This window comes from Garra rufa, chromosome 7, assembly GCF_049309525.1.
Source record: "Garra rufa chromosome 7, GarRuf1.0, whole genome shotgun sequence".
Classification (NCBI taxonomy): Eukaryota; Metazoa; Chordata; class Actinopteri; order Cypriniformes; family Cyprinidae; genus Garra; species Garra rufa.
Window position 1 is genome coordinate 20,929,692 of NC_133367.1, and position 18,080 is coordinate 20,947,771.

Sequence of the window (18,080 nt, forward strand, 5' to 3'; positions counted from 1 at the left end):
TAATAAAAAAACAATCTAATAGGTAGAACAATTTAATTGTTAGTTTCCGGTCGGAGCTGTATCCCTTCTAGCCACATGCGGACTCAACTCGCTGAATAATACGTGAAGTAGCGACATTATCGACGACGAGACATGTTTATAGTTACAAACTGTTTGGCATGTTGCTTTCTCACACACAGTATGCAGTACATACTGCACAGCACGCAGAACACAGCCAGAGCCGCTCTACGAAGCACAGGGAAGTGATGTGCGTCATAATCATGATTGACACACGCCAGAGCCAATCACCGTTCGACTTGACGTCACGGCAGCCAATGAAGCGCTAGCAGCGTTTCAGTGGGCGGATTCAATTCAGTCGCGTGAACACACACCGAGAGGCAAGGGTAGAAACCGGCACGACTGTCAAATAAAGCGGATATTTTCATAACCCACAGTGTAAAATTACTAGCCTTGTTGTCGGAAGTCATTCTGTGTAGCCTGTCGAGTTTGAAATGTTACAGTTTAGGTTCTCGAGGGCGTTAAAGGAGTTTTGCAAACCCAATCTAAGGCTCCTTTGGAAAAATACTACAGATACTCCAGCAGCCGCCGGAGGATGCGCATCTTCATATAGACGAGCCTTGTGTACCCAGACAGATGCGGCCACCGAGAAGTAAGTATTGCTGAAAAACAGCTCAAAACCTCCGTGTTTCATGAACCTATCCATTATTGATATCAGGTTTGGTTTCACTTTAAAATTGAATGGATTTTATGCATCCATTCATCCATTCATTCATTCATATGGGGGCCCTGCATTCCCTACAAATGATTCCCAGGCCTAGTCCACCATGATAGATGTGAAGGATTTTTATGGTGTATTTATAGCTTTAGATATTTTAGGTAAACTGTAAGGTGGGCAAGATGTTAAGGACAGAGTGCACAGAGAGAAAGAGCTTGTACAACGGATGGTGGTCAAATTCCCAGGGGCCTTTCTGATGTCCTCTGTGAATAATCGGAAAGGTTGGGCTTTCAGGGCGGGTTTTGATACATTTTTAAGCTTTTTTTTTTATTTGAAACAATGCAGTGTTTGGTATGAATCAGGATAACTGCTGTGTGGAATGTTCTAGAATCTTTCAGATATATTTGACCAAAATATTAGAGAGGAGATTAAATGTTAAGAATATGTAACTGAACAACCTGCATTGACTATTGTAGCTTTAAAATATTCTTTATATGCACAAATTGATGGTAGACAGGTTAAAGTCAGCTGATTGTGTTTTTTTTTTTTTTCAATTCTAAAACCAAGTTGACAACTTTTAGAAATTCTATATTTTACAGTATTTTTTGATTAAATACAAGCATGTGTTTAAGAGTGGGTTTTGATCCATTTTTAAGCTTTTTTTTTTTTTTTTTTGAAACCATGCGGTGTTGGGTATGAATCAGGATAACCACTGTGTGGAATGTTCTAGAATCTTTCAGATGTATTTGATCAAAATATTAGAGAGGAGATTAAATGTTAAGAATATGTAACTCGACAACCTGTATTGACTATTCTAGTTTTAAAATAGTATTTATATGCACAAATTAATGGCAGACATTAAAATCAGCTGATGACGATCCTTTTTCAATTCTAAAACCAAGCTGACAACTTTAGAAATTCTATATTTTACGATATTTTTGATTAAATTCAAGCATGTGTTTATTCTTATGTTATTGTTATTTAATGATTTTATTATTGTCATGTTTTTTTAGAATATTATAATTATTATTTAACATTTTTAACATTTTTATAAAAAATATTCACAAAATATTTAACATTTTATTTTATTATTTATAAAAATGAATATTCACAATTATAAATCAGGTTCTGACTGAGTTATTGAGTTTAAAAGCATGTGATTTTTTGTACTCAAGATCAGCCGCTTCCTCTTCCTGTAACGACGGCATTCAAAGCACGGAAATGTCGAAACCAGGGTTCCCTCTAAAAACCTTTGCTTTGAATCTTCTGCTCTCCAGTTGACCTTTGAGTGTGCACTGTATGTGTCAGCCAGTGTGTCATTTTAGTATGCATTCCTCTCATTCATTCGGCATGCGTGAGTGTTTGTCCTTGGAGAGATAGATTGACCTTTCTCTCCATCTGTCTGTCAGTGGCTTGTGAAGGTCAGGTCTCCGCTTATTATAACATCTGTAAGTTTATGTCTAGGGAAACATTGTCATTGTTGACGTTTTTATAGTGTGTTTGATCCAAAACGTACATACACTGACCACCTTTTTAGACAGTAAGTGACTGATTTGGAATGCATTACATCGACAACAGTGCTTTTCATACAAGAAGTGAACAGGAGATCTGATTCGCAATTGATTTCAGTAGTTTGTTGTTAGCATGTTGCTAAGCTAACTGCGTAATACTGAAATAAGCAAATATCACACAGGAGATACGATTCGCAATTGATTTTAGTAGTTTGCTGTTAGCATGTTGCTAAGCTAACTGCGTAATACTGAAATAAGTAAATAGCTCACAGTAGATATGATTCACAATTCATTTCAGTAGTTTCCTTTTAGCATGTTGTTAAACTAACTGCGTAATACTGAAATAAGCAAATAGGACACAGTAGATACGTTTCATAGTTGATTTCAGTAGTTTATTGTTAGCATGTTGCTAAGCTAACAGTGTAATATTAAAATAACCAAATAGGACACAGTAGATATGTTTCACAGTTGATTTCAGTAGTTTATTGTTAGCATGTTGCTAAGCTAACAGTGTAATACTGAAATAAGCAAATAGGACACAGTGGATATGATTCACAATTGATTTCGGTAGATAGCTGTTAGCATGTTGCTAAGCTAACAGCTTAATACTCAAATGAGCAAATAGCACAGTAAATATGATTCACAATTGATTTCAGTAGATTGTTGTTAGCATGTTGCTAAGCTAACAACCTAATCCTAAAATAAGCGAACAGCACAGGAGATACTATTTGCAAATTGATTTCAGTAGAATTTGTTGTTAGCATGTTGCTATGCTAACATTATAATACTGAAATAAGCAAATTGCACACAGTAGATACGATTTGCAGTTGATTTCCATAGTTTGTTGTTAGCATGTTTTGTTAAGTTAATGTAATATTTAAATAAGCAAATAGCACACAGGAGAGGCAATTTGCAATTGATTTCAGTAGTTTGTTGTTAGCGTGTTGCTAAGCTAACAACGTATTACTGAAATAAGCAACTAGCACACAAGATACAATTCGTAATTGATTTCAGTAGTTTGCTGTTAGCATGTTGCTAAGCTAATGTAATATTTAAATAAGCAAACAGCACACAGGAGATGCAATTTGCAATTGATTTCAGTACTTTGTTGTTAGCATGTTGCTAAGCTAACAACGTATTACTGAAATAAGCAACTAGCACACAAGATATAATTTGTTATTGATTTCAGTAGTTTGTTGTTAGCATATTGCTAAGCTAATGTAATATTTTAAAAAGCTAATAGCACACAGGAGATACAATTTGCAGGAGATATGTTGTTAGCATTTCGCTAAGCTAACAGTGTAATACTAAAAATAAGCACATAGCAGAGGAGATACGATTCATAATTTAGTAGAGTTTGCTGTTAGCATGTTGCTAAGCTAACAGCATAATACTGAAATAAGCAAATAGCACACAGAAACGCCATACAGTATTAAGATCAAATATATTTGTATGTATCATCCATAGCATTTTAAATAAAGCTGATGCATTGCATTCTGGGATTGGCATTTCCACATAAAATGAAGCCAAATTAAGTGTCTTAGAAGATAGCATGATTATTTTATCTTTTAGAACAATCTTTTCAGGATCGCACCTATGGTGCCTAAAATATTGCCTGTGAAGTCAGCACACTAGGATTTGGAACACACCTAAGTAATCATTAGAGACTGACATAAGATGGTTGTCAATGGCAACCTCACATTCGGCCAGATGCTGGATTAATTCTGTGAAGTCAGCCCTTCTTTTTTTAGCCCAGCTCATTGGTTCATTGATTGAACACAACATTTCAATTGCGAACACAATATTCTTTGTATATTGACTTTGTGTTCATAAGCATCATATAATGCTCTCAGGCATGTTAGCAGTCTAGCTCTTATTCTCTACACTGTAATTCATGGTGTCAGGTTTCTGAGGCACATGTGCTGTGTCCTGAGGGAGTTTACCCAGCATGTGGCCTCTTCATAGCTTCATTTTTACACCAGACAACACATGTATTTGCATTACAGAAAATTGGTGTTTTGATTTAGTTTTTCCACATGGAGGATGATAAACAGGGCAAAAAAAAAATCATTTACATTTAATCTCCAGAACTCTGTAGCAACAACATAGCATCACTCTGGCAACCAATCAGAGTGAGTTATATAGGTGAGGTTTCTTTATGTCGAGGACCGATAAATTTTGAATCCCAAATTTCAAATAAACTCAAGCATTGCAGTATTAAGTATAATCACATTTATTGTTGCACGGCAAAAAGTAGGGCTGTGCCAATAATCGGATGCGATTATTACACATACATTGTCAGGCTCCGATAATGCACACAGTATTTTGTAGCTTTTTTTTTCTTTCTTTTTTTTTTTTAATTCATTATTTGACAGGGACAATGGACAGTTAAACACTGCCAATTAGTTACAGAGAGCTAATTTTCATCTGCTGTCCCTGGGCAGGAGCAAAACAAATTACAAAACAAAAACATCAATATAATACCATGTACAATAAAATAATCCCCCAAAATTAAAAAATAAAGAGTGTAATCCCCCACATACAAACTGCAATCCAAATTTTTACCCAAATTATCCCTATAAATACTACTAAGCTGTAATGATAAAACTATAAAGTTCTAATATTCACTTTAATTTGACATAAATTTACGAAATTTCTGTGAATTTGACTGATTATATGGGAATACAGAACTTGACTTTAAAAAAAAAAACAGCCTCTGAAGGCCCATTTACTCCAATGACAAACTGTAATGATAAAACTGTAAAGTTTTAATAGTCGCTTTAATTTTATAGAAATTTACAGAATTTTACAGGAACTTTTCCGATATTATGGAAATACAGAAGTCAACTTCAAAAAGAGTAAAAATCACCTTCTAAAGGCCCAGTCGCACCAATGACAAACTGTAATGATAAAACTATAAAGTTTTAATATTTACTTGAATTTTTACAGAAATCTATGAAATTTCACGTTAATTTTACCGATTTTATGGAAATACAGAAGTCAACTGCAAAAAGAGGAAAGATCACCTTCTGAAGACCAAGTCACACCAATGACAAACTGTAATGATAAAACTATAAAGTTTTAATATTTACTTGAATTTTACGGAAATGTACAAAATTTCATGCGAATTTGACCAATTATATGGGAATACAGAAGTCAACTTCAAAAAGAGTAAAAATCAACTACAGAAGGCCGGTTTACACAAATGTCAAACCGTAATGCTAGAACTGTAACGTTTTAATAGTCGCTTTAATTTTGTAGAAATTTACATAATTTTACAGGAACTTCTGATTTTATGGGAATACGGAAGTCAGCATCACAATTGTAACAATAATGGCATAGAGAAATAATATCATTACAATTACTCTCAAAATGTTTATTTCTTTCCGATGAACGATAAAAACTTTGACAGCCAATTAGAATCCAACAAACTCACACATTTAAAGTGGCAGATGACAATTTCACCCGAAACCGTAATGATAAAACTTAATTGATTTAACTTACGATTGTGGCATTTTTAATAATTGCTTTTAGTTTACAGAATTTTGCTGGAATTTTACAGGAATACGAAAGTCAACGTCATAATTATAAGGATAACAGCACAGAGAAACAATATTGTTAGAATCACTTTCAAAATTATTCTTTCTTGCTGCATATTTAAAGTGACAGATGACAGATCTGAAGTGCACGCTTATAATAACAGAACATTATCGTTGGTTGGCGTGGGTGGTAATATAATTATAATCGTTATACTTAACAGGCCTCAATATCGGTTTCCAATTGATAATTTAAAAACAGATTGGTAATGTGAAAAATAAATTGAATATATGTCATTTTTATAGTAAACAAACATTGTTTAGACTACAGTAAACGGTCACTTTACTTTGGTTTCAATTTGTGTACTTTAGTGGTTTTGTTGGTCTTAACACAAACCCTAAAGGGAATAAAAATGAATCACCTCAGACTCGCTGACATCTGAGGTTTATCCAACATAACGGCACCAGCTGACACGTGAGAGGGTGTGTGTGTGTGTGTGTGTGTGTGTGTGTGTGTGTGTGTGTGTGTGTGTGTGTGTGTGTGTGTGTGTGTGTGTGTGTGTGTGTGTGTGTGTGTGTGTGTGTCACGCTGGCATCTCTGCATGCATTGCAGCAGTGAAATCATGCCAGTTTGTGCCCACCATCTTGCGCCAAACGAATCCTGCAAACAGTGAATAGAAATAGTAATTTCAGACACATTACTTTTTGCATCCTTTTATACATTAGAATATAAAACCATGGTAATACCATAGTACTTTTTAGTCAGTGGCAGCTGGTTCATTTTCTGGTGTTTTATTCGCTGCAAGCCAAGTGAATCTGTAAGCATGCTATTCTCTGTAAATATCAGCTGTTCTGTCGGTTGTTTGACCGATTCTCAATGAGGTGGAAGAAGATAATGAAGATATTGTTACAGAATCATCTCACATCCAGGTGTTAACACACACACACAGCTGTCCCCGCAAGGACATTATGACGTGGTTTGTGATTCTTCTGGAGGCATTTTTAAATGTTTTATCCCTACATTGTCTCTTTCTCTTTTGGATTTCAGCCTTGATGTAAAATTGCTCATACGTTGAAATGTAGGTTAGATGCGGCTTAGAGACAGGGGCAAAAGATAATAGTTTTTGCTTTAAGTACAGAAGTGCGATAATATGTGTCTCATTTTATTAAATGTACTGAAGTAATCTAGTCGGGATGCTAATCAAGCTATTCCTGTTTTGTTAGGAATTTTTCTCATCTGATATAACTCGTCCCGCCATTAAAACAAGCTGTGTCATCAAGTGGATTATTTCCAATGTGTTTGTGTGTGAAAATAGCCATGTCAGAGAGTACGTTTGGCGGAGTACCTGTGCATTAGCGAGGATCAGAACTGAGACCTTGCTAGGAAGTGAAGGCTTAACACGCCGCCAGTTCGGGACGGGAGGGGTGGCTGCTCTCATCAGGTTACGTGTCCTAGTTTAATGCCTTGCCAGGTCAGACGGCCTGCATCAGAGCGCTGGCTGTGTTTGTACACAATAGTGTGTGTCTGATAGCATTTTATCAATAGTCTGGATGAGTTGGGGGTAACTCAGTTCAAGTTATGTAATCAGATTATTTACAGATAAATTTAACGCAAGTTACTTTATTTTTCCATTTATTCACTGAAACCTCTCCTGTACTTTGTTGAGAGAAATTTGAAGTGAGGTGCAAAGGCACTTACTTAAAGGAGAAGTTCACTTTCAGAACAAAAATGTGCAGATAATGTACTCACCCCCTTGTCATCCAAGATGTTCATGTCTTTCTTTCTTCAGTCGTAAGGAAATTGTTTTTTTGAGGAAAAATTTCAGGATTTCTCTTCATATAATGGACTTCTATGGTGCCCCCGAGTTTGAACTTCCAAAATGCAGCTTCAAATGGCTCTAAACGGTCACAAAAGTGTAGAAATTGTAAATGGTTTTTAGAAAATAACCGATCGTTTCGCTAGATAAGACCCTTCTTCTTTGGCTGGGATCATTTAGAGCCCTTTGAAGCTGCACTTAAACTGCATTTTGGAAGTTCAAATTCAGGGGCACCATAGAAGTCCATTATATGGAGAGAAATCCTGAACTGTTTTCCTCAAAAAACATAATTTCTTCACGACTGAAGAAAGTAATGAACATCTTGGACGAAAAAGGGGGTTAGTACATTTTTGTACATTTTTGTTCTGAAAGTGAACTACTCCTTTAAGCCTGAGGTTTATTAATTTCACTTTTGGTGTCAGTTGCCAAATATAACCTTTTTTTGGTGGTTGATAAAAACAAATAAGCAAGCGCAACTCTGGAGACTAAAAGTAACGTAAAAGTACTTTTTATGGAGTAACACAATATTGTAATGGATTACTTTTAAAAGTAACTTTCCCCAGCACCGGTCTGGACTGACTGCAAATGCCGATTTATTAACCGATATTTGACTGTTTTTCCCCCTGTGTCATTTCCAAAAGTTATTAACATTAGTATAATTAGTAGTATCATTAAAATGAGACGAAATCAAAGGTATCATTAAAATCAATCAAAGGATAATTTGGTTCAGAAGTTATGATGAAAATACATATGCATTCATGTGTATTCATTTATATGTTTATTTGTTTTGCCAGTGTTTTATATGTCAGGATGTCTCATTCATTTCTGCTTTTTTTCTTTCCCTCTTTCTTTTTTGGTTGTCTGCGTACTTTGCATTTGTTGTGTAAGTATCTGGCTCATTTTATTTGGTGTGTTTTTGTTTTTCTCTTCCAAAAAGCTATGCTTTGTTTTCCCCGCTGTCGAACATTCCCATTCCGTGTTCTAGAGCCACATGTATCATCCTGAAATGACATCACAAATCCTACAAGCCGCTATTGGTCACAATTGTTTGAACCCACAATATATAAGAACAGTATTTGTCCACTAACTTAAATAATGTGCAAACACTCTTGAGTTCATTTCTGGATGGTTTGTGGTTAGACTATAAATCCGAGTATTTTTTTCAAGGCCTTATATGGGATCCATTGTTGGAACTTCAGCAGAACAACCCATGGACGTTTTATTCCCAAATGCTTTGCTTAGCACCTGCTTAAAACATTGCTTTTAACATTCGCAAACCTGTTAAATAATTTAAATACCTACTTTTTCTAACAGACTAATCTTTTACTGAGAAAAAAAATTGGTTTCAGATGATCTCACAATGCCAGCCAATGATAAAACACATTTTTACTTCACGTTTCCCATACTTTACACAAAAATATGTGTATGTAGATGTGTTATAGCTAGTTAACAATCAGCTAAATAAATACCTTGTGTAAAAAAAAAAAATGTTTATGCTTATGGCACTAGTGGCAGTCTATGAGAATACAACTTGTTACTTGCCTAGGATATATTTTGGGATATGTTTTTTGAAAAATCACAAACTAGACTGAGTTTTTAAAAATGTTATCCAATGTGCATCCAGCTGACTGGCATTTTGAGTGTAATTCTGAAACTAAAATTACATAAAATCTCAGTAGGACCTCTTCTGCTGCTGTACTTTTTTTTTCTGAACATTGTAGGAAGTCCTTATACATTTTATTCCGAAATGCTTTACTTTGCTTCTGCTTAACAAAATTCCCAAACCTGTTAAAAAATGAAATGCCTACTTTTTCTAACAGTCTAACCCTTTTTTTCTGAGAAAAAATGGGTTTCAGATAATCTCACAATGCCAGTCAATGATAAAACACATTTTTACTTCACGTTTCCTATACTTTATGCAAAAATATGCATATCTTAATTCGTTACAGCTAGCTAATAATCAGTTAAACAAATTCTAAATAACTTGCAAAGCAAAATTCTCCTTAAACTGTTGATCTTGCTTGCTTGCAGTAAACAAATTGAGGGGAAAAAAGTATGTAACTTGAATCCCTAGTGGCAGACTATGAGAATGCAACCTTTTTTATTTTGCCTAGGCCTGATGTATTGTGCAAATCACAAAGAAGACTGAGTTTTTGACATGTTATCCAATGTTTAACCTACTGACTGGCATTTTGAGAGTAATTCTGAAACTAAGATGACGTGAAATCTCAGTACGACGTCTTCTGCTGCCCTTTTTTTGTTGAGTATATACAGTCTATTTTTGTTTTCGGTCTGCTTACTGGATTCTCTGTTCATGTCACAGGAGAAGGAAGGCAGGCATTTTGCCCAGCCTGGAGGATCTGCTGTTTTACACCATTGCCGAAGGCCAGGAGAAAATTCCAGCTCACAAATTTACCACGGTAAAACCAAACACCAGCTGGCCAAGGGAAGCAAGGCCATCGTTACCCTATCTCTTAGAGCACATATCTTGGTTTCTAGACTAAACAGTTGTCTATGTTCATTGGGTTTTAAACAAAACATAAAATTGGTTATAAACTTAGGCTAAATGTTGTTTTTTCTCCAGGCGCTGAAAGCCACAGGTTTGCGTACTGGAGACCCTCGTCTTAAGGAGTGTATGGAGATGTTAAAAGTCACCCTGAAGACCACATCAGATGGCGCTTTGGATCGACATCTCTTCAAAAAGTATTCGACTTAACCCTGTTTGCTTGAAGGTTGAAATGAAAACTGACTGTTTTTAGTAGTTTAATAAGAATATATTGCTGTAGTGCGTTTTTCGTAGTTCTTGGATGGTTTTTGAGTATTATCTGAGTCTATATTTAGCCTTCAAAAAATAAAGCTGCAGTCAATGTACTATTCAGATGGCTGAAACCCATAGCTGTTACTTAGGCATCAGCTTTTACAGATCAGCCATTTTTCAAGGACACATTACATCAGGGGTCATTGGTTTTTTTAAAGGCCTGTTATAGTCCTGCAATGCAGTGTTGTTTTTGACAACCATCTTAGATTTAGTCTTAGTCTTAGTCTTTTGGACTAAAATGCTTCTTAATTTTAGTCAAATTTTAGTCACTTCTATATGTGATAGTTTTAGTCCAATTTTAGTCGACGAAAAGTCAAAAAGGTTTTAGTCTAGTTTTAGTCGACGAAAAGTCAAAAAGGTTTTAGTCTAGTTTTAGTCAAAAAAAGGGAAAAAAAGTAGTCTTTTAACAAATTAATGTAGGTCAGTAAGTATTTTGCTGTTGGGTAGTGTCACTTATAAGTTCTGAAAATAGCAGATCTATAGTTCAACACAATGTGAGCTTCCGGATCGACTATTTTCACCAATAATTACAATAATGAAGGAATGTTTTAGAACATAAAAGACAAACAAGGATGGAATGCTAAAACGGCTTGCCATACTAGTATAGCAAAGAGTATTTAATGCTAAAACGGCTTGCCATAGCGTCAGATACTTTTTAAGTTTTAATTGGCATGCACAATAAGCGGAAATGTCATGCATTTTAAACGTCTGACGGACCACCCACTAACATTTTCGTCTATTCTCGTCTCGTCAACGAAAACTCACACACGTCTCGTCATGTTTTAGTCATCAACGAGCCATTTTTATCTCGTCATCGTCTCGTTATCGTCATGAAAAAAAGTGGCGTCAACGAAATGATTTCTTCATCGTTGACGAAAACAACACTGCTGCAATGTATGAATTATTTAGTTTCACTCAGAAAATGCATAAAAATGGATTAAGGCCTAAATAGCATCGTATATTGTTTATTATAATTGTTTCTAAAAATTAAACTATTGAAAATATATAAATTAAAAATGTTTATCTGTTGTAATAACTACAAAACTAACAACAAAACTTATTTTTTCAATGTTTGTGTTCATGTTTGTTTGAATTTAGATGAACGTACTGATACTAATAAAGGTAAATCATTATTTTCACTTTTCTTTTTCCACAGGTGTGTGCAAAGCAACATTGTATTGCTAACGCAGGCTTTCCGGAAAAAGTTTGTCATTCCCGACTTTAAGTCGTTTACCTCTCACATTGATCAAATTTATGAGAGCGCTAAATCACTGTCGGGTGGCCAGGTACGTTTTTTTGTGTGAGATAATACGCAACAGTGTGAATTTCTGATGTTTGCTATTTACAAATCTTTTTACGTTCTGTATTGTCACATTTTTATTATATTAGGTGGCAGATTACATACCCCAGCTTGCGAAATTTAGCCCTAATCTCTGGGCCGTTTCCCTGTGCACTGTAGATGGCCAACGGTAAGATTTCTGTCTTTAGATTTTTGTTAATATTATCTGGGAAATTAATTTGATTCATCAAATGTTTATGCTGAAAATCTAAAGCGGATGTTTTGTGTGTTACAGATACACTGCGGGTGACACGAAAGTGCCATTTTGTCTGCAGTCGTGTGTGAAACCGTTAAAATACGCAGTTGCTGTTCACGATCACGGCACTGACTACGTGCATCGCTTTATAGGAAAGGAACCCAGCGGTCTTCGTTTCAACAAACTCTTTCTTGACGAAGATGGTAATTTCACAACGCAAAAAATCTTAAAGGAATAGTTCAATTAAAATTGGCTCGAAATGTACTCACTCTCAGTGCATCCAAGACAGAGAAGTGTTTGTTTTGTTTTAGTCTTGGATCCTCTGTAGTGAATGGGTGCCATCAGAATGAGAGACCAAACAGCTGATTAAAAACATCACAATAATACACAAGCAATTCACACTCCAGTTCATCGTTTAATGTCTTGTGAAGCGAAAATCTGCATGTTTGTTTGGGTTCTTATTCTGACGGCACCCATTCACAGCAATGGATCCATTGTTGATTAGTTGATTTAATGCTAAATTGATCCAAATCTGTTCTAATGTAAAAACTGACTCATCTACCTCTTTGGATGGCCTAAGGTTGAGTACATTTTCAGCCAATTTTTGGTTGAACTATTTCTTTAATGTTCCTAAAAATAAGCTTTGTTTACTGTGAATCATCTTCGTTTATTGATTAATTCATCTATTTTTCAAGATAAACCTCACAATCCCATGGTAAATGCTGGCGCCATAGTTTGCACCTCCCTCCTCAAGGTAAATCACGTTTTTATCTTTCCATCCTACTTTTTTGATAAAATGGGGGCCTGAAACTGCCTTAGCTGCACTTCCTGAAGAGAATTCTCATTTTATTCTTAATTTGATAACCTAAAAGTGCCTTGCCGAATGTTTAGCTTGATGCGTTTGTGGATATTTGACGTGAGAACGGATCAGAGGGACGAATGGATTTAATCTGATTACTTTCCCTCTCTCATCAGATTAAGGTTATGAATAATCATGCTGAAAGGATTATATTGAAGTGGGTTGGGGGAAGATAAGGGGGAAAAGAGCAAACAGATGCAAGAGAGAACGAATGATGGTCCAGAATTCGAAAGGACAGTGTGTTAAGAATAAACACTTTGGATAAAAGGAAGATATTAAAAATACACTATATAAATATAAAATGTGTTTTATTCTTCAGATAGCAGACAGAATAGTATGGAAGCCTATTTTCGTCACTGAAGAAAAGATAAACAAAGGTTAATGCGACTTTTGATCTCACAATTCTGACTTTTTTTCTCAGAATTGCAAGATGTACACTCGCAATTGTTAAAGTCAGAATTGCAAGCTATAAACTCGCAGTTGCGAGTTATGTCACAATTATGAGATATAAACTCACAATTATGAAGTCAGAATAATTAGATATAAACTCACAATTGTCATAAAGTCATAACTGTGAAATATAAACTCAAAATAGTGAGTTATAAAGTCAGAATTGTGAGAAAGTCAGAATTATGAGATATAAACTCGCAATTTGTTATAAACTCAGAACTGTAAAATATAAACTTGCAATTGAAAGTTATAAACTGTTACTCAACTGTTATAAGTTCAGAATTGAGAGTTATAAAGTCAGAATTACGAGATCTAAACTCGCAATTGTTAGTCAAAATTGCAAGATATAAACTCAGAATTGCTCAGAAGTTATAAATTCTATATATTCTATAAATTCTATTCTATAAGTACAGAATTGCGAGATATAAATTCGCAATTGTGATAAAGACAGAATTGTGAAATATAAACTTGCAATTGCGAGCTATAAAGTCAGAATTGCGAGATATAAACTCACAATTGTTAGGAAGTCAGAACTGTGAAATATAAACTCACAATTGTTAGGAAGTCAGAACTGTGAAATATAAACTTGCAATTGCGAGCTATAAAGTCAGAATTGCGAAATATAAACTCACAGTTGCGAGCTATAAAGTCAGAATTGCGAAATATAAACTCACAATTGTTAGGAAGTCAGAACTGTGAAATATAAACTTGCAATTGCGAGCTATAAAGTCAGAATTGCGAAATATAAACTCACAGTTGCGAGCTATAAAGTCAGAATTGCGAGATATAAACTCGCAATTGTTAGAAAGTCAGAAATGTGAAATATAAACTTGCAATTGCGAGCTATAAACTCACAATTGTTAGGAAGTCAGAACTGTGAAATATAAACTTGCAATTGCGAGCTATAAAGTCAGAACTGTGAAATATAAACTTGCAATTGCGAGCTATAAAGTCAGAACTGCGAAATATAAACTCGCAATTGTTAGAAAGTCAGAACTGTGAAATATAAACTTGCAGTTGCGAGCTATAAAGTCAGAATTGCGAGATATAAACTCGCAATTGTTAGAAAGTCAGAACTGTGAAATATAAACTTGCAATTGCGAGCTATAAAGTCAGAATTGGGAAATATAAGCTCTCAATTGCGAGCTATAAAGTCAGAATTGCTAGATATAAACTCACAATTGTTACAAAGTCAGAATTGCAAGATACAAACTCGCAATTCTGAGAAAAAAGTCAGAATTGCGACATGAAATCTTGCAGTTCTGAGAAAAAAAGACAGAATTGTGAGTTTATTTCTCTGAATTGTGACTTCTGACTTTATAATTCGCAATTGCGAGTTTATATCACGCAATTCTTACTTAATTTTTCAGAATTGTGAGTTTGTACAATTCTGTGAACAAAAGTCAGAATTGCGAGGCGTAAACTCGCAATTGCAAGAAAAAAATTTGAATTGTCCGATATTTTTATTTTTATTTTTTTTATTTTTTTGTAGCGGAAATGGGCTTCCATAGAATAGAATAGTGTTATATCGTCATTTTGAAAACAGCCACAATCTAGTTAGCTTTCTTGTTGAGACATACATTAGAAATGCAGGGCTTTGTTTACCTGTTATTATAAACAATATTACAAACATGTATAAGTATATATTTATAACAAGATATCTTGTATTTTTACGAATTCGAATATTTTACGAATTTGTGATGACATTTTGTGGCGTTAAAGGTAAAATCCTCTGCATGATCCGCATCTTTTCTCAGGCCTGTCGGGGTGGTAATGTGTGATGTCTGTGTGAAGGCTTTTTGTGGTTTTATTGTTGTTGCGTATTTTACAGCATTAGGAACTGTGGGAAATTTTGACCCTCCAACAGGTCAATGACGTTGGTAATTTCCCTTTCATTTATTTGTTTTTCCTCATTGAACAAATTTCAACCCAAGCTGATGCTAAGCTACATTAGCGCAAGTCTGACAAATTCATTGCTTTGACAGAAAATCAAATGTAATTCTGTTTAATTACCTCAGAATCAAGTTTATTTTTCTTTTCTTTTTAGTCCTTTTTAACTTAAAAATCCAAGTGTCTAGTAAGATACAATACTTTTTTTGTTTGTGTAACATTTCTTCAATGTGGAAAAAACTTATTTTTAGATCCTCAAATTAATCCATTACATGAGTTGCTTTAGAAATCTACTAAAACAATCTTACAGACAACACACAGTTCAAATTACTTGACAATTTAGTGTTTTTTATTGGTTTTTAATCTGTCTGATTTTTTTTCCACACTCCCTTTAACAACTTACAATTGTGATTCCACAGCAATAATAGTACTTACTTGGACACAAACACTGTTTGCCTTTGTTTCTTTCAATGATGTTACTCAAATCTAGTGAGCTAGAATCATTTTTTTCCATTCTTCATTTGAAATGCCTCTCAAGCTGTAGAAAAATGATTTTACTACAACATGTCAGTCTAATTTATAGAATTTCTGTCTATAATGTGATTGTCTAAATTTTGTGGTAGTTTAATAATGTTTCCTTTAACTAAATGGCTATGCATTGAGAAGTTTGTGTGTAACTCAACAAGACAGTTAATTTCAATGATAAAACACATTCATGCAGTTTATTTTTGACTTTCAGCAAGGTGTAAGCAATGCTGAAAAGTTTGACTATGTAAGTATAATAATTATATAATAGATTTTTTACTGTTAATCACGTTAAGAGTTGTGGCGTTTAATGAAGTCTTTTGTTTTTAGGTGATGAACTTTATGAAGAAGTTGGCAGGAAATGAATATGTTGGTTTCAGCAACGCTACGTAAGTGTTTTTCAATGCTAATGCAAAAAAAGGTCACTATTAGTCAATATCAGGGTTTCACCCAAAACTGAAACTTCTGTCAATAATTACTCACCCTCATGTCGTTCCAAACCCGTATGACCTTCTTTTATCTTCAGAACACAAATTAAGATATTTTTGATGAAATCCAAGAGCTTTCTGACCCTAAATAGACAGCAACTGACACGTTCAAGGCCCAGAAAGATAGTAAGAATTTTGTTAAAATAGTCCATGTGACATCAGTGGTTCAACCGGTATTTTATGAAGCTACGATAATACTATTTGTACGCAAAGAAAACTAAAATAATGACTTCTCTTCCGTGTCAGTCTTTGACGCTCGTTCATGAGAGTACAGACCATTATTATGATGTCCTTACTACCTTTCTGGGTCTTGAAAGTGTCAGTTGTGTTGCTGTCTATGCAGGGTTAGAAAGCTCTCGGATTTTATCAAAAGTATCTTAATTTGTGTTCTGAAGATAAACAAAGGTCTTACATGTTTGGAATGACATGAGAATGAGTAATTAATGACAGAATTTTCATTTTTGAGTTAACTAACCCTTTAAGACCGTCAATAAAAAAATCATGTTTAGTTTAGTTTGTTTCCTGACGTTACATTATCTGTGTGAAAATTGAAGAAGTTCTTGTTGTTGGTAGGTTTCAGTCAGAGCGGCTGTCGGGTGACAGAAACTTTGCCATTGGTTACTACTTGAAGGAGAAGAAGGTATGCGTTTAAACATTTTATAGCAATTACGGACTATTGTCTGTAAAATCCACTAAAAACTTTTTTTTTTCTATACCTGCAGTGTTTCCCAGAGGGTACAGATATGATCTCCATCCTGGACCTTTACTTCCAGGTTAGTATAAGTTAAAGGGGGCATAACACACACAGTTTCACCCAATCTTATGTTAATCTTGAGTACCTATAGAGTAGGTGCTGCATCCTTCATATTTCCAAAAAGTAGTTTTATCATATTGACAAAAGAAAGATACAGCTTTACTATTCTTTCTGAAAACAACCGAGCTCCTCCTGTTGGCAGAGCTAAAGATTGACGAGAACTTGCACGCAGACATTTGATGCCGTTTCACGTACCATCTGCAGTTGTGAATCATGACCGGGATCTTTTATAGCTGGGACTGCTCCATCTTTCAATATCAAACGATGTGCAAATCCAGCGTCGAACCGGGCCTTGTTTATAAAACTTTCGTCAATAAACACACTTGCAAAACTGTTTCTGCCCCCAAAAAAAGAAACAGCATCCACTGTTCACGTATCGCTGGGTTCTTCAGGAAGCTGAGCAAGGTTATCTTTGCCTTACAACCAAAACCACACTTCTTTAGAGACTTTCTTCTTGAGTAAGTCCCGTGCAGCAGTGCAGCCGAATGAAGCACATTGATGGGCGCGCTCTTGCTCTCGCTCTCGTTCTCGCTCTGTTCGATGTGAGAATGCCCATACAAGGAGTTCCACCCTTCAGGATGTCATGAAGAGGCATGTAAGAAACTTGTAAGAAACCCGGAAGTGTGTATTCGGCACAGAAATACTCTATGTCCAAATCTTTTCGAAACTTTGGCCATGTTTAGCTGTGTAAATAACATGCGTGAAACAGCATTGGACCCCCCTTTAAACAGCCTCTTTCAGTTTTTCAGTTTAAATGTGTACATAGCTGCCAGTAAACAGAAACTTCTAACATTTACGAAATGTTCTATAATGTTTTTTTTATAACAAGTATTAAGAAATAGTTTATGTTAAAGTATAGGTACTGTTTAGATTTTTTTTTTTTTACTGAAAAGTTAAAGATTAAAAAAAGATTCCACATCTAACTTATTACTTATTTTCCACGTTATCACATTAGTTGTTTTACATGAAATTGATTTTGTAAATCTTTAAGAATTTTACTATTTTTTTCCCAATAGTTATGACTAAAAATGCAGTAATAGTTAGTCTAAAAATGAAAATTTGCTAAAAATGTACTCGCTCTCAAGCCATCCAAGATGTAGATGAGTTTGTTTCTTCGTCAGA

At 34.8% G+C, this 18,080-nt stretch overlaps 1 protein-coding gene across 1 annotated transcript in view; it reads left to right on the forward strand.

Moving 5' to 3' along the window:
- Window positions 1–377: 377 nt before the first annotated feature.
- glsa (glutaminase a) overlaps window positions 378–18,080 on the forward strand; it is a 35,479-nt gene continuing 17,776 nt past the window's right edge. The window contains exons 1-11 of the mRNA XM_073843420.1: window positions 378–649; window positions 9,903–9,999; window positions 10,164–10,282; window positions 11,554–11,683; window positions 11,787–11,866; window positions 11,972–12,135; window positions 12,628–12,686; window positions 15,871–15,903; window positions 15,987–16,045; window positions 16,718–16,784; window positions 16,867–16,917. Coding sequence (XP_073699521.1) covers window positions 492–649; window positions 9,903–9,999; window positions 10,164–10,282; window positions 11,554–11,683; window positions 11,787–11,866; window positions 11,972–12,135; window positions 12,628–12,686; window positions 15,871–15,903; window positions 15,987–16,045; window positions 16,718–16,784; window positions 16,867–16,917 — 1,017 coding nt within the window. The 5' untranslated portion in view covers window positions 378–491. The remainder of the gene's footprint in view (window positions 650–9,902; window positions 10,000–10,163; window positions 10,283–11,553; window positions 11,684–11,786; window positions 11,867–11,971; window positions 12,136–12,627; window positions 12,687–15,870; window positions 15,904–15,986; window positions 16,046–16,717; window positions 16,785–16,866; window positions 16,918–18,080) is intronic.